Raw genomic sequence first — 12,661 nt, 5'->3', positions numbered from 1 at the left:
ACTGTAATTTTTGTTTTTCTTTTTATAGTTACTCTGATATTACAAATGAAAGCTGATTCCAAGAGAGGAGCTGTTTATATAGCAGTCCTTACAGTTATATACATCAGCCTCTCTTTCTAGCTTCCTCTAGCGGTGAAGGGAGGGACTCCGTGTTTCTCTGTGAGCCCAGCTGCTGTTGCATAAACTGCTTTATACTGATCTGCAAATATTTAGAGAGAATTCTGTTTGGACCAAAATCACATTTGGTGCACCTGGACATGTTGACATAGTTGAGTTTCAAACAAGTACAGATTAGACTGATAGTTTCTCTAAATATTGTGCCTTTTCAGACATTTTTAATGCTTGTACGATAGGAGAAATATGTCAATTTCACTTTCTCTTGGGAAATGTGTGTATTTTGAGAATTTGATTTTATCAGTTAGGTGAGTGATATGGACACAGATGTCCAGCAATTCATAGAAAGTCAGAAATTGTTAAAGGGATAGTTCACACAAAAATGAAAATAAAAAATAACAAAATAGCAACTTTATTCAACAATATCTAGTGATGGGCAATTTCAAAACACTGCATCATGAAGCTTCGAAGCTTAACGAATCATTTGTTCCACTGATTCGAAACAAATGATTCGTAAAGCTTCGAAGCTTCATGAAGCAGTGTTTTGAAATCGCCCATCACCAGATATTGTGGAATAAAGTCATTATTTTGTTATTTTTGGTGCACAAAAAGTATTCTAGTCGCTTTATAATATTAAAGTTGAACCACTGTAGTCACTCGCATTAAATATGTTTTTAGTAGCTTTATGGGCATTGAAAAAGGGAGTGTTATTGCTGGTGATGCAGGCCTTACTGAGCCATCAGATTTTATCAAAAATATCTTAATTTGTGTTCCGAAGACAAACGAAGGTCTTACGGGTGTGGAACGACATGAGGGTGAGTAATTAATGACAGAATTTTCATTTTTGGGTGAACTAACCCTTTAAAGGGATACAGTGCTTCCCACAGGTTTGAAATATACTTGCGGTGGTAGCCGGGTGAAAAATCCTCTTATTACCCACGGCACAGAAATGATCTACTGCATGTGACAAACAAATAATTTGTGATTTTTAACAGTATTTTTATTTATTGAAATTAATTTTATGTATTATTATGTTATATTATGTATTATTATGCATTGTAAATTATGCAAAATTACAGCATTTAAATGGTTCTCCTTTTCATATGTTCTCCTTGCTATGTCATAAAGTGTCTCTCTCAGTGAATGGGACACAGATTTTAATAATAAAATTTATATAATGAATATGTATCAAATAATGTTCTTAGTATTTTATTCCTGTGGGGGAGACTACAATAATTTACTATGAATTAAATGGAAATCAAATTAAATACAATTTATTGTGTAACCAAAATACAAATAATGCCCAGAAGAAGAAGAAAAAAAAACTTAGCTTGTGACTTTTAATTATAAACAAGCCCCAAATATACCGGGACTCTTATTTTGAAATGTCTACACAATTGCGGGCTGATCATTCACATTCTTACAATCGTCTAAAACATATTATATAAAGGCCATAAAGTTGACATTGTCATAATTCATCAACTTGAGTTCATTAGCGCTGTTGCGCGAGCCTGTAGAACGCGCAACTGCGCCGCCTTGTGACTTTGCAACATGCAGCACTCTTTGTGAAATACCCACCGCATCTCTGCAGCGCCCGTGGGAATGTCACTGGGAGTAAACAGTTCTGACGCACACGTAATGAGCAGGTACGAAACGCGTAGGGCGAGGGGAGATTTTCCACTAGTTAATCGATCGGGGATGGTTTCATTATCTCGGGCGGATACAAAAGTATACGAGGATAAAAATAATAAAAGCATAAATGTGTCTCCAAATATACTTGGGTGGTCGTTAATATACCTGGGCGGCCCGCCCAAGTAAAGTCTATGTGTGGGAAGCACTGGGATAGTTAACCCAAAAATGAAAATTCTGTCATCATTTACTCAACCTCAAGTTTTTCCAAACCTGTTCGAGTTTTTTTTCTTCTGCTGAACACAAAAGAAGTTATTTTGATGAATGTGGGTAACCAAACAGTTAATGGGCACCACTGACTTCCATAGTGCGTGGGGAAAATACTATGGAAGTCATTGGGGACCATAGGACCTTTTGGTTACTCGCATTGTTCAAAATAACTTCTTTTGTGTTCAGCAGAAGAAAGAAACTCATACAGGTTTGGAACAACTTGAGGGTGAGTAAATGAATTTTGGTTGATACATTCCAAATTTGGTGTTGGAGTATTGACCTTGACTCAAGAGCCTCCCCTGCTGTCTGAGAACATTCCAAAGCTATACTTAAGGTCCCACGGTCTCGCTGTCAGTGTGTGAGAGATGTCTTTATCCTCCTTATCAGGAGCACTTATGCGTGTACTGTTTTGAATCTAGCCCACCACAGAAGGGATGTACAATGCAACAGCCATGCATCACTGACCTGATTTCAACATTCAGACACTCTGTTGTGAGGAATCCTATGGCCGATCTGATTCAGAAACGTAATCATACTGCTGCCGTTTGCGTGCAATGTTAAGATATTGTTTTGTCCCTTGATGAGATAACTTGCTTGTGCCTGACCCACCAGTAGTGTATTTTTTATGGCAGATACTAATACCTATTAATTGTTTGATAACTGATATGCAGAACATTTCTTAATTATTTTTCTACTAACTAACCCTAACCCTAATTAAATAATTAAACAACAATAATACTACAGCAGTTTAATTAATACTAATAACATTGTTTATTCATTATTATTTATGCCTGTGTTAGCACAATACTGTAATTTCCCATTGAATGACCTGTGGTGTCATGGCATTGTGGGATGCTATTTATCGGTTCACTGCCCTTCAAAAGTTTGGGGTCAGTATGATTTTTTTTACTGTTTTTGAAAAAAGTCTCTTGCTCACCAAGGCTGCATTTATTTTATGAAAAATACATTAAAACAGTAATATTGTGAAATGTAATTACAATTTGAAATAATCTATTTGAATATACAGAATTTTAAAATGTAATTTATTCATGTGATGGCAAAGCTGACTTTTCAGCATCATTACTCCAGTCTTCAGTGTTACACGATCCTTCAGAAATAGTTCTAATATGCTGATTAAGACACATTTATTATTACTGTTAATGTTGTTTATTAAAAAGTTCTGCCGCTTTATATTTTTGTGGAAATTGATGCATTTTTTCAGGATTCTTTGATGAACGAAATGATGAATTTAATGCGTCCTTGTTGAATAAAAGTATTCATTTCTTTTAAAAGAAAAACTTTTAAACAGTAGTGTATATTAAATAACCAATAAAAAAAATATACCGGTCAAAACGATTGGTATATCTGTAACTTGTCGGTTTTCCTTGCAGTCCTGGGAACAGGCTTTTTTGTATTGTTCAGATCACCGCTAGGGGCTTTTGCATGTGCTTGCATCCAAAAGTCTTCTAAAATTAAAGCTAAAGTCAAGCTCCTCATTGAGAAAGAGACTAATTGAGTTTGTTGTCATTTTCTGAGTTTGGCAATAAGATTATTTTCTAAGATTATACCTTGATAAACATTTGACCCCCTTCCACGTTTTTCCCTCACCTGCCCCCACACAATCCACTCGGCATCAACTGGTTGATTGGTAGAGGTTGAAGGTCATTCTTTTCTTAACTCCGCAGGAATAGGAATAAAAGAATTCCAGGGAAGAACCAATGCAGGACATTAGAGAGAGGTGCTTTCTGGTCCATTAGATTTGAAAGAGCGGTACCCTAAAACATGTTTAAGAAGAGATTCTTATGGACCTTGAAATCATGAAACTCCAGCAGTGACTGAAAAGGAATGCAGTGAAATGTGTTATTCTTACTGTTGTTGCTTGAATGTTGCCTGGAGGGGGAAAAAATTGTGTTTCGGCGTGTTTCTGTTAAACAGTGTGTGAACTGTGAGCAAAATGGATTTGTCACACTGAAGGACCATTTCAATGAATTGAACGCTAAAAGGTGTGTCAAAATGTCACAGCACCTAAAATGCATACAATTGCACACTACCCTGTTTAGTTTCAACATACAATCTTTATGTTTAAAGAGAACTAGTGTGTGTGTGTGTGGCTGTAAGAGTGAAATGGTGGTACAATGGGACAGAGAAAGAAAGTTAGCTAATCACTTTTCCCTTTATACTTCACCTCTTTTTCCCATCATTAATACTTTATGCTACTATTCCCAAGTTGATAATCTACATACCCAATTGTGCTCTCCTGCTGAAAACATTGACAATTGATCTGATTTTTCATAAATATACTTGCCAATTTTAAATAGTTCTGAACCTTCACCCTCTCCTTGGGTCATTTTGACCAAAAAAAATAATTTTCTTTTAATTTTTAAAAAATGAGTGTTCATCGGAATGGTACAAGATCTTGTCAGTTTTGTCACACTTGAAATTATAAAATGTACTGGAGTTTTTGTACACAAGAACAGAACACACACAAATGAAGGGATGAGACCATAGAACATCCCCAATGCAGAACACACTCACACACATGTACACACACACTCACACACAACATAAATTATTAGATGGCCATATACATATAGAGCTTTAAGGCCATCTAGTGGCAATAGTCATAAAATTCCATGTTACATTTTTTTTTTTCCCCACAAGAGGCCAGCAGAGACACCCAGTGCATGAGGGAATGATGTGTAATTCACATGCGAGGAGAGTAGGAAGGTTAAATAAGCATAATCAGCCCAAACATTCCACTGTGAGTTTGTGCGTGCTTATGAAAGTGTGTGTGTGTGTGTGTGTGTGTGTTGGATTGGGCCATTCAGACAGATTATTTGTGGTCTGCTGCCACTTAGCTCTGTCGGCTCCCAGCATTCATTTGCCCTCAGGCTATCTTTCACTAGGGGTAAGTTAATCCACCGAGCCCTAGACTGGAATTTGCATTTTGCCTCTATGGATGAATCGTTGCACTGGTTAATATTCTCCACTAGGTGGCCCTGTTCATCTCCCCATATATCCACAGACTCTGATCTTTCTACTCACTTTCACTATACTGTAGGTCTAAACTCTGCTCTCTAGAGTGTAAATAATTTGTCAACACCTACATGGATATCTATTATCAAAAAATAGATTTTCTCAACTTTTCCAGTTACTAGCTAATATTGTTGGCTAATGTATGATACACTACCATTCAAAAGTTTGTGGTCAGCAAGATTAAAAAAATAATAATAAATTAATACTTTTTTTCAGCAAGGATGCATTAAATTAATCAAAAGTGTTTCAAAGGCAAATTATATATGTAAAATAATGTGTGATAAGTCTATATTTAAATAATTAAATTATACATTACCACTTTGTGGTCAAGAACATTTATTTTAAAGAGATGTATACTTTTATTTTGCAAGGATGTTAAATTGACAGCAAAGACTTTTACAGGGTTAAACAATTATCTATTTCAAATAAATGTTGTTCTTTTTAAGCTTTCTATTCATCATAAATCCTGTAAAAATGTTTAACAGCTTCCACAAAAATACTAAGTAGCACATTATGTGGTAATGTAATAATTATTATAATGTAATAATAATTAATGTTTCTTGAGCACCAAATCATCATATTCAAATGATTTCTGAAGGATCATGTGACACTGAAGACTGGAGTAAAATTCAGCTTTGCCATCACTGGAATAAATTACATTAGAAAATATATTGAAATGTAAAATAGTTTTGATCAAATAAATGCAGATTATGGTGAGCATAAGAGATTTTCTCAATAATGTAGATACATTTTTTCTGACCCCAAACTTTAGAACTAAATTGTGTTGTTTTGTGCACAGCAGTCAGAATTATTCGATCATCTGAGTTTTTTTTCTCTCAGTAGTATATAGTTCGGGGACAAATGTCTCACCAGCGGATAACAAAATATAACAAAACCTCTCTTAAGAAATAATTAAATATTATTTATTTATTTAAATAAATTTTTTATTCTAAAATGCTTCTCTTTTTTTGCTTTCTGTTAGGGGAGGTTGATATAATTATAATAAATTAGCTTTATATGAAACAGTAAAATCAGCTGTCCCTCAGGTTATGGCATGCTGATGCATCCATCAATACATTCGTTTTTGAATGATCATTTTGAGGACGTATTTGGTAGTTCACACATTTAAGAGTATTTGACATTGAATACTAAAATTGACATGTCCTTTGATGTGACATGTTACATCTAAAACTATTTTAAACCACATTTTATATACACTTTTCATCATACATTCCTATACACATCCATTTACCGAAAGTCTTGATGTTGATAATAAAAGTTCTGTATAATATGCGTCAGCTGCGCTTAAGTATGAAGTGCATTAAACATTCAGTGCTCACAGAACATCTCCTTTAATTCCCAGGGCTCTTTTTGCTCATCTTTTTCGATAGCAGAATGGCTGCTGAGTCAAGCAGGTGTGCTTGTTTGAATCTGTCTCTGTCTGCTTTTTCTACCGGTCTTGAGATGTTCTGCCAAAAGAATTAATAAGCTCCTGTTAAATTTTCATTGGATGTGTTTTTGGTTCTGGTTTGACATTGATCTATATTGCGTTTCTATCATATCTATTCAAAGATGCCTTGAACTTAAATATTGAGGTCTCTCAGAATTCAAAGTATATTCAGCTGGGTGCTTGTTCCTGATAATATTTATGCATGTGTTGTTTAGAGATGTTAAAGGAAACTCTGTTCCTCTTACTGACATCTGTCAGTCAGATCGATACATTGTGATGTCAGCTGTCGTGATGTAGTTAAAAGGTTAACCGTATATGACATTGCTGACCTAAGCAAAATGACGAGCCAGGAAACTCCCCCAGCTTGTCTGTTTTGACCCTGACAAGCTATGAGTCTGTTTGTTTGACTTCTCTTTCATACAATCTGTTCACTCAAACATGTAGAAGACATTTTCTATGTGGCTGTTGCTAGAGTAGTTCACAATGCAAAGTTGCTTAGGACATTTTCATAAATCACTGCTCTCATATTCAAGAGTCCTCTTCCACAAGACCCACACAATCTCACAAAAAGAAAGAAAAATAAACAGATAGTTGTACTTCTCAAAGCAGTGATCTCATTTGCAATAATAATCATTTTCAACATATGATGTAAAACATTGTTTGTGTCTCAAAACCTAATGAGATGCCTGCCTTGGGAAGCAGGAGCACACAAGACGTGAAGTCTCTCTCAAATTGTACTCTAGTACTGTCCAGAAGTTTTAAGGTTTTTTTTTTTTTTTTAAAGAAGCCTCTTTTTATGCTGCATTTATTTGACCAAAAATGCACTAAAACAGTACTGTTAAATATTACTACAATTTTCTATTAATATTAATAGTTATTATATAATAGTAATATTATATTATATACACTTAGTTTAATATATTTTAAAAAGCAGTTTATTCCTGAATTTTCAGCATCATTACTGCAGTCTTCAGTGTCACATGATCCTTCAGAAATCATTCTAATATGCTGATTTGCTGCTCAAGAAACATTTCTTATTATTATCAATGTTGAAAACAGTTTGTGGAAACTGTGATACATTTTTTCCCCAAGATTTTTTTAATGAATAGAAAGTTAGAAAAAGAAATAGAAAAGAGCAGCATTTATTTAAAATAGAAATCTTGGTAACACTTTCCAGTAAGGTCTCATTTTAGTTAATATATTAACTAACATGAACTAACAATGAGCAATTCATCTTTGTTAATGTTAGTTAATAAAAATACAGTCGTTCATTGTTTATTCATATTAGTTCACAGTGCATTAACTATTTATGTTAACAAATACAACTTTTGATTTTAATAATATATTAGTTTAGTGTATAAGTATTGAAGTATTGTTTATTCTTAGTTAACTAAAGTAGTTAACTAATGCTAACTAATGAAACCTTGTTCTAAAGTGTTACCGAAATCCCCATTACTCTCACTTTTGATCAATTGAAAGCATCCTTGCTGAATAAATGTATTAATTTCTTAAAAAATAATTTGAATAGTAGTGTACTAAATGTAATTACTTATTAATTATGAATACTACTTTCTAAGCTGTCTACTTTCATTTACTAAACTATACTGTAGCATGTTTTATTCTTGAATAAGGAAATGTAATAATATGATGCAATGTGAAGTTCAGTGAAAAAGTTTTTGTGAAAATGTTCATTATAAATATATTTTAATTCAGTTCTGAAAAATAGTATCAATAGGAAGTAATTCTACCCAATTAGAAATACTTAATAACAATATCTGCGTATCGTGCTTATTAGAGTCAAGGCCCTTTCAAAGCAAGTCTCATCAGCCATCTTGGCGATGTCCCTGCATGAGCAACAGTTTTAAGCATGCAAGTACTTGAGAAAGACCCTAAAGAATCCTGTAGCTGCCATATTGAGTGTTTTGATTTCTTCTGTTTATTTGTGTGTCTATGGATTGTGTCTGTGGTAGGCAGTAGACAGCAAGTCAGTTTAATATGCACCAGGTTTTGAGGCAGTTATTCTCTCTGTGATTATCAACCACACACCATATATAAAATGCATGATTTAATATTTTGTGATGTAAAATTAAACATCTGAGTCACATTTATCAGCACATTTAAAATCTAGAAATTTAATGTTACTGTGTGGTGAGAAAGCAAATAGCGCCATCTAGTGTTTGTATGAAAAATACCCATTGGCCTGTTATAGCATACAAAGCAAATACAATATATTGGGAATGTACAATCAATAAAAAGAAAAAAATAGCTGTGCTTTAATTATTATTTATTCGATATCACTCGTAAACTTGTAGACATATTTTGCGTTCATTGTCCATAGTTTCCATTTTGTCATAAATCTTCTGCACTCTGATATTTTCCCAACATTAAAAAAAAAAAAAACTACATAAATGAACATTTGATCATTGTTTAAAATCTTGTTCTCTAGTTGTATCAGTAGCATAATAAAAACATGTGATGCTGTGTCCACACCACTAGGTGGCAGTACGTCATGCAAATTCCAGTTAACACTACTGCCTCTTTTTTAACCCTGTCAGTATAATAGAAAATAAAATGTGCTTTTTGCAGATTTATTCACACATATTCTATTTTCAGTGAAATTGTGTGTTCCTGTGTAGAAGGCTGTAGTCACTTGGTATTGTGGTTTACATCTGCTTGATAACATTTGTGGAAGCCTCATTATTTGTAAACATATCATTCATAAGGACTGATCAGGGTTGATGACTTCACTGATCATCTGATGGTTATGAGTTGTGAAACGTCATTTAAATAGATTATGAAGATGTTCTTGAACATAGAATTAATTTATGACACTGAAGGCAATTTTATAGCTAATGACAATTTTATGTGTGCATGCACTACGGGTAAAAAGTTAAGAATATTTAAGATTTTTTCAATGTTTTTGAAAGAAGTCACTTATGTTCCCAAGGCTGCATTTATTTGATCAAATTATTAATAATGTTCTTATTATTATTAATGGTTTGCTGCTTAGTATTTTGTTGAAAGCGTGATACATTGTTTTTTCAGGATTTTCTAATTAAAAAAGAAAGTTCAATAGAAACATTATAAATGTCTTTACCGTCACTTTTGATCAATTTAATTCATCCTTGCTGAATAAAATTATTCATTTCTTATTTACCCCCAAGCTACTGAATGGTAGCATATCGTGGTTTCCAAAAAAAATATTTGAAATTAAATAACTTTTAACACTGATAATAATAAAAAAGAATGATTTCTGAAGGATCATGTGAGACTGGGGTAATGGCTGATAAAAAAAATTCAGCTTTGCTATCACAGGAATACATTACATTTTAAAATATATTAAAATATAAAACAGCTCTTTTAAATTGTAATAATATTTCACATTATCACTGTTTTCACTGTATTTTTCATCAAGTAAATGCGGCCTTGATGAGCATAAGAGACTTCTTTTAAAAACAGTAAATCATAATTATTACAAACTTTTGACTGGTAGTGTATGTCTCCAAAATTAGTTCTGTGTGGTTATGAATAATTGTTTTGTGTCTTCAGGCATGTCATGGTTGTGGGACTGGATCGAAGTGTGACTGCAGTGGGGTGAAAGGAGAGAAGGTGAGTGTTTACCCACAAACAAACAGTGACATATGTGAGCTGCGTTCCATTCGACATGGTCTCTATGCAGTGATCATTGCTGCCTATAGTCCCTGAGGACGGGATATCTTTTGAAATTCGCTTCACTTGACAAAATGCGTTCATTTGGAACACCGTACAACATCATCACATTCAGACAAATTTGAGTCATGCATATTAGAGAATATGTAATAAATATAATATAAATGACCATACTTTAATGTACATATGTATATATTACATCCATGTGTAGCCTATGTTTATACAAATGTATAGTTATTATTAATTCATATGTTGTCAGTTGATAACACTAAACTGAGTGATAAATGTCTATTGTGATGTCTAATATGAAAGTAACATTCTTCGGTTTCATTGGCTGTGTATTTTATCTTTTTTAACTCTAATCATGATGGTTCCACTGTAACTGTCACATCTCACAACTGTGCCATATTCTAGAGCTGCACAATTAATTGCTAAAAAATCGCAATCTCGATTCAAACACACACAATCTTATTCCTGAATGACAATGATTCGCCTGTCTATTAAACCTTTGACTAAACCATACCTGAACATTCAAATTTGTGTTCACGTTGCCGCTGAGCCAGAGAGAGCAGTTGTCATGAAACAGCTTCACAGTCTATTCAATCACACAGTATCGTTATTTGTGTTATAAATATTACATTTCTGTTGAGAGAGAATCATGATCTCTGTTTTAAAACAAAAAATCGTGATTCTCAATTTATCCAGAATCGTGCAGCTCTACTATATTCATTTGTCAAAATGAAGTGAACATGAACTCAACATTGACTCTTTTCATTTTAATCTGTGCCTCCAGAAGTGCTGCACTGGGTAATGTATCACTTTATGATTAGATGTTAGTGGTCTTTACACGACACCGTTTTCAACTAAAAATTGAAAACTTTTTATGCGTTTTGACCCTTCATTTAGATGACAACAGCATTTTGGGGGCCTGAAAATGCAAACTTTTGAAAACGGATTTCAAAATGCAAGTTTTCGAAAACGATACCATTATCGTCTTTGTGTAGACTACAAAAACACAAATTTGTGAAAACGGTCATGCATATTATGTGTTCAGTCTATAGGCACGTAGTGTTTCTTTACAAAGTAATATTGCCAACTACTAGTCTGGCATGCATAATCAGCGATTTTAGTATTTTTCGTGTATCCATGTGAACAGGGATCGTTTTGACAGCATTGTCGTCTGTATGTGAAAAATGCGAAGGAAAAACTTTTCCTTTTTTAGTACATCGTTGTTGTGTAAACATACCCTTAGAATACTAGTCTGATTGGATCTCATTTAACATTTTTTTCTATGTGATGTGAACTTCTCTGCACATCCTTAATGGCTCTGTCTCTCCTTGGGTCTCTTTTATGTTGTTCTTTAAATATTTTACTAACTCTAATGACAGGGTGATCGAGGGCTTCCAGGTTTAACAGGCCAGCCAGGTGTTCCAGGTTTCCCTGGACCAGAGGGGCCGATTGGACCTCGAGGAGAGAAGGTCAGTGGTCAGCCCACCAGTCCATTATGATATTCATACATTCATATGCATAATAATTACTGCTCAACCAGAATCTGTTACTGATCATCTATACTATTGCTTCTATTAAGACTGGACTTTCTTTCTTTAATAGGGTGATGATGGACCTCTAGGGCCGATGGGGCCCAAAGGAATAAGAGTGAGAGTTTCTCAGTAACAACCTCTGGCTTATAATGGATCCACAGTTATCAAGAAATGCTGACAGTTTCTGTGTTTTTGCAGGGACCTCCTGGATTGCCAGGCTTCCCAGGAACACCAGGAATCCCAGTAAGTGAATCAATCAGGGGTTTCTTAAATCAGGGGTGCAAACTTTCGGCAAAATTCACTGTTTTCAATCCAAAATAGGTCATTATTGTGATTCGTCTAGATTCAATGAGTTTTTGAAAGTGTGTGTGTGTGTTATGATAAACTTTAAATATTTCAATATTATGTCAAGCTTGGAACTGTTGATTAGCCTGACGTGGCTGACTTTTTTTATTTAAAGTTGTTAGTGTTATTTTCACCAAATCTAATGCTTGCTAGAGTAATTATTATTCCAAATACACCTTGTATAATACTACTAATATTACTATTTTGACAACGAATGCAGCTTTACTATCATAACCACAACATAATTAAAACATTTTTTGGTGTATCACACAAATTATTTGGTGTATCACACACAAGATATTCTGTGATATGCGTTTTTTTTTTTTGTTGTTGTTTGTTTTTTTATATATATATAATTATGTCTCCATTAATGACATAATTTGCAGAAAAATGAGGCCACAAAGCTATTGCTCTGTGAAAAAAAAAAAAACACCCACATTTTTCAACAAGTCAGCAGTTTATTTTAAATGCTTTAAAGAAGGTCATACACATAACATTTTATGTGTTGTGTATTTACATTTGGCAAAACAGTTTGTCCAGCAGCAACACACTTTGTTAGTTACAGCCCTAGACATACAGTCTCATTCAGGTTGTGGTCAGTCTGGAG

General features: G+C 33.9%; 1 protein-coding gene across 1 annotated transcript in view; it reads left to right on the top strand.

The window, feature by feature from the left end:
- The window catches only part of col4a5 (collagen, type IV, alpha 5 (Alport syndrome)), a 54,902-nt gene that overhangs the window by 14,310 nt on the left and 27,931 nt on the right, over window positions 1–12,661 (top strand). Inside the window, exons 2-5 of the mRNA XM_051898935.1 lie at window positions 10,049–10,108; window positions 11,557–11,646; window positions 11,780–11,824; window positions 11,908–11,952. Of these exons, the coding sequence (XP_051754895.1) occupies window positions 10,049–10,108; window positions 11,557–11,646; window positions 11,780–11,824; window positions 11,908–11,952 (240 nt within the window). The remainder of the gene's footprint in view (window positions 1–10,048; window positions 10,109–11,556; window positions 11,647–11,779; window positions 11,825–11,907; window positions 11,953–12,661) is intronic.

The sequence above is a fragment of the Ctenopharyngodon idella genome, chromosome 7 (genome assembly GCF_019924925.1).
Source record: "Ctenopharyngodon idella isolate HZGC_01 chromosome 7, HZGC01, whole genome shotgun sequence".
NCBI lineage: Eukaryota > Metazoa > Chordata > Actinopteri > Cypriniformes > Xenocyprididae > Ctenopharyngodon > Ctenopharyngodon idella.
This window is presented reverse-complemented; position numbering and strand designations above follow the sequence as displayed.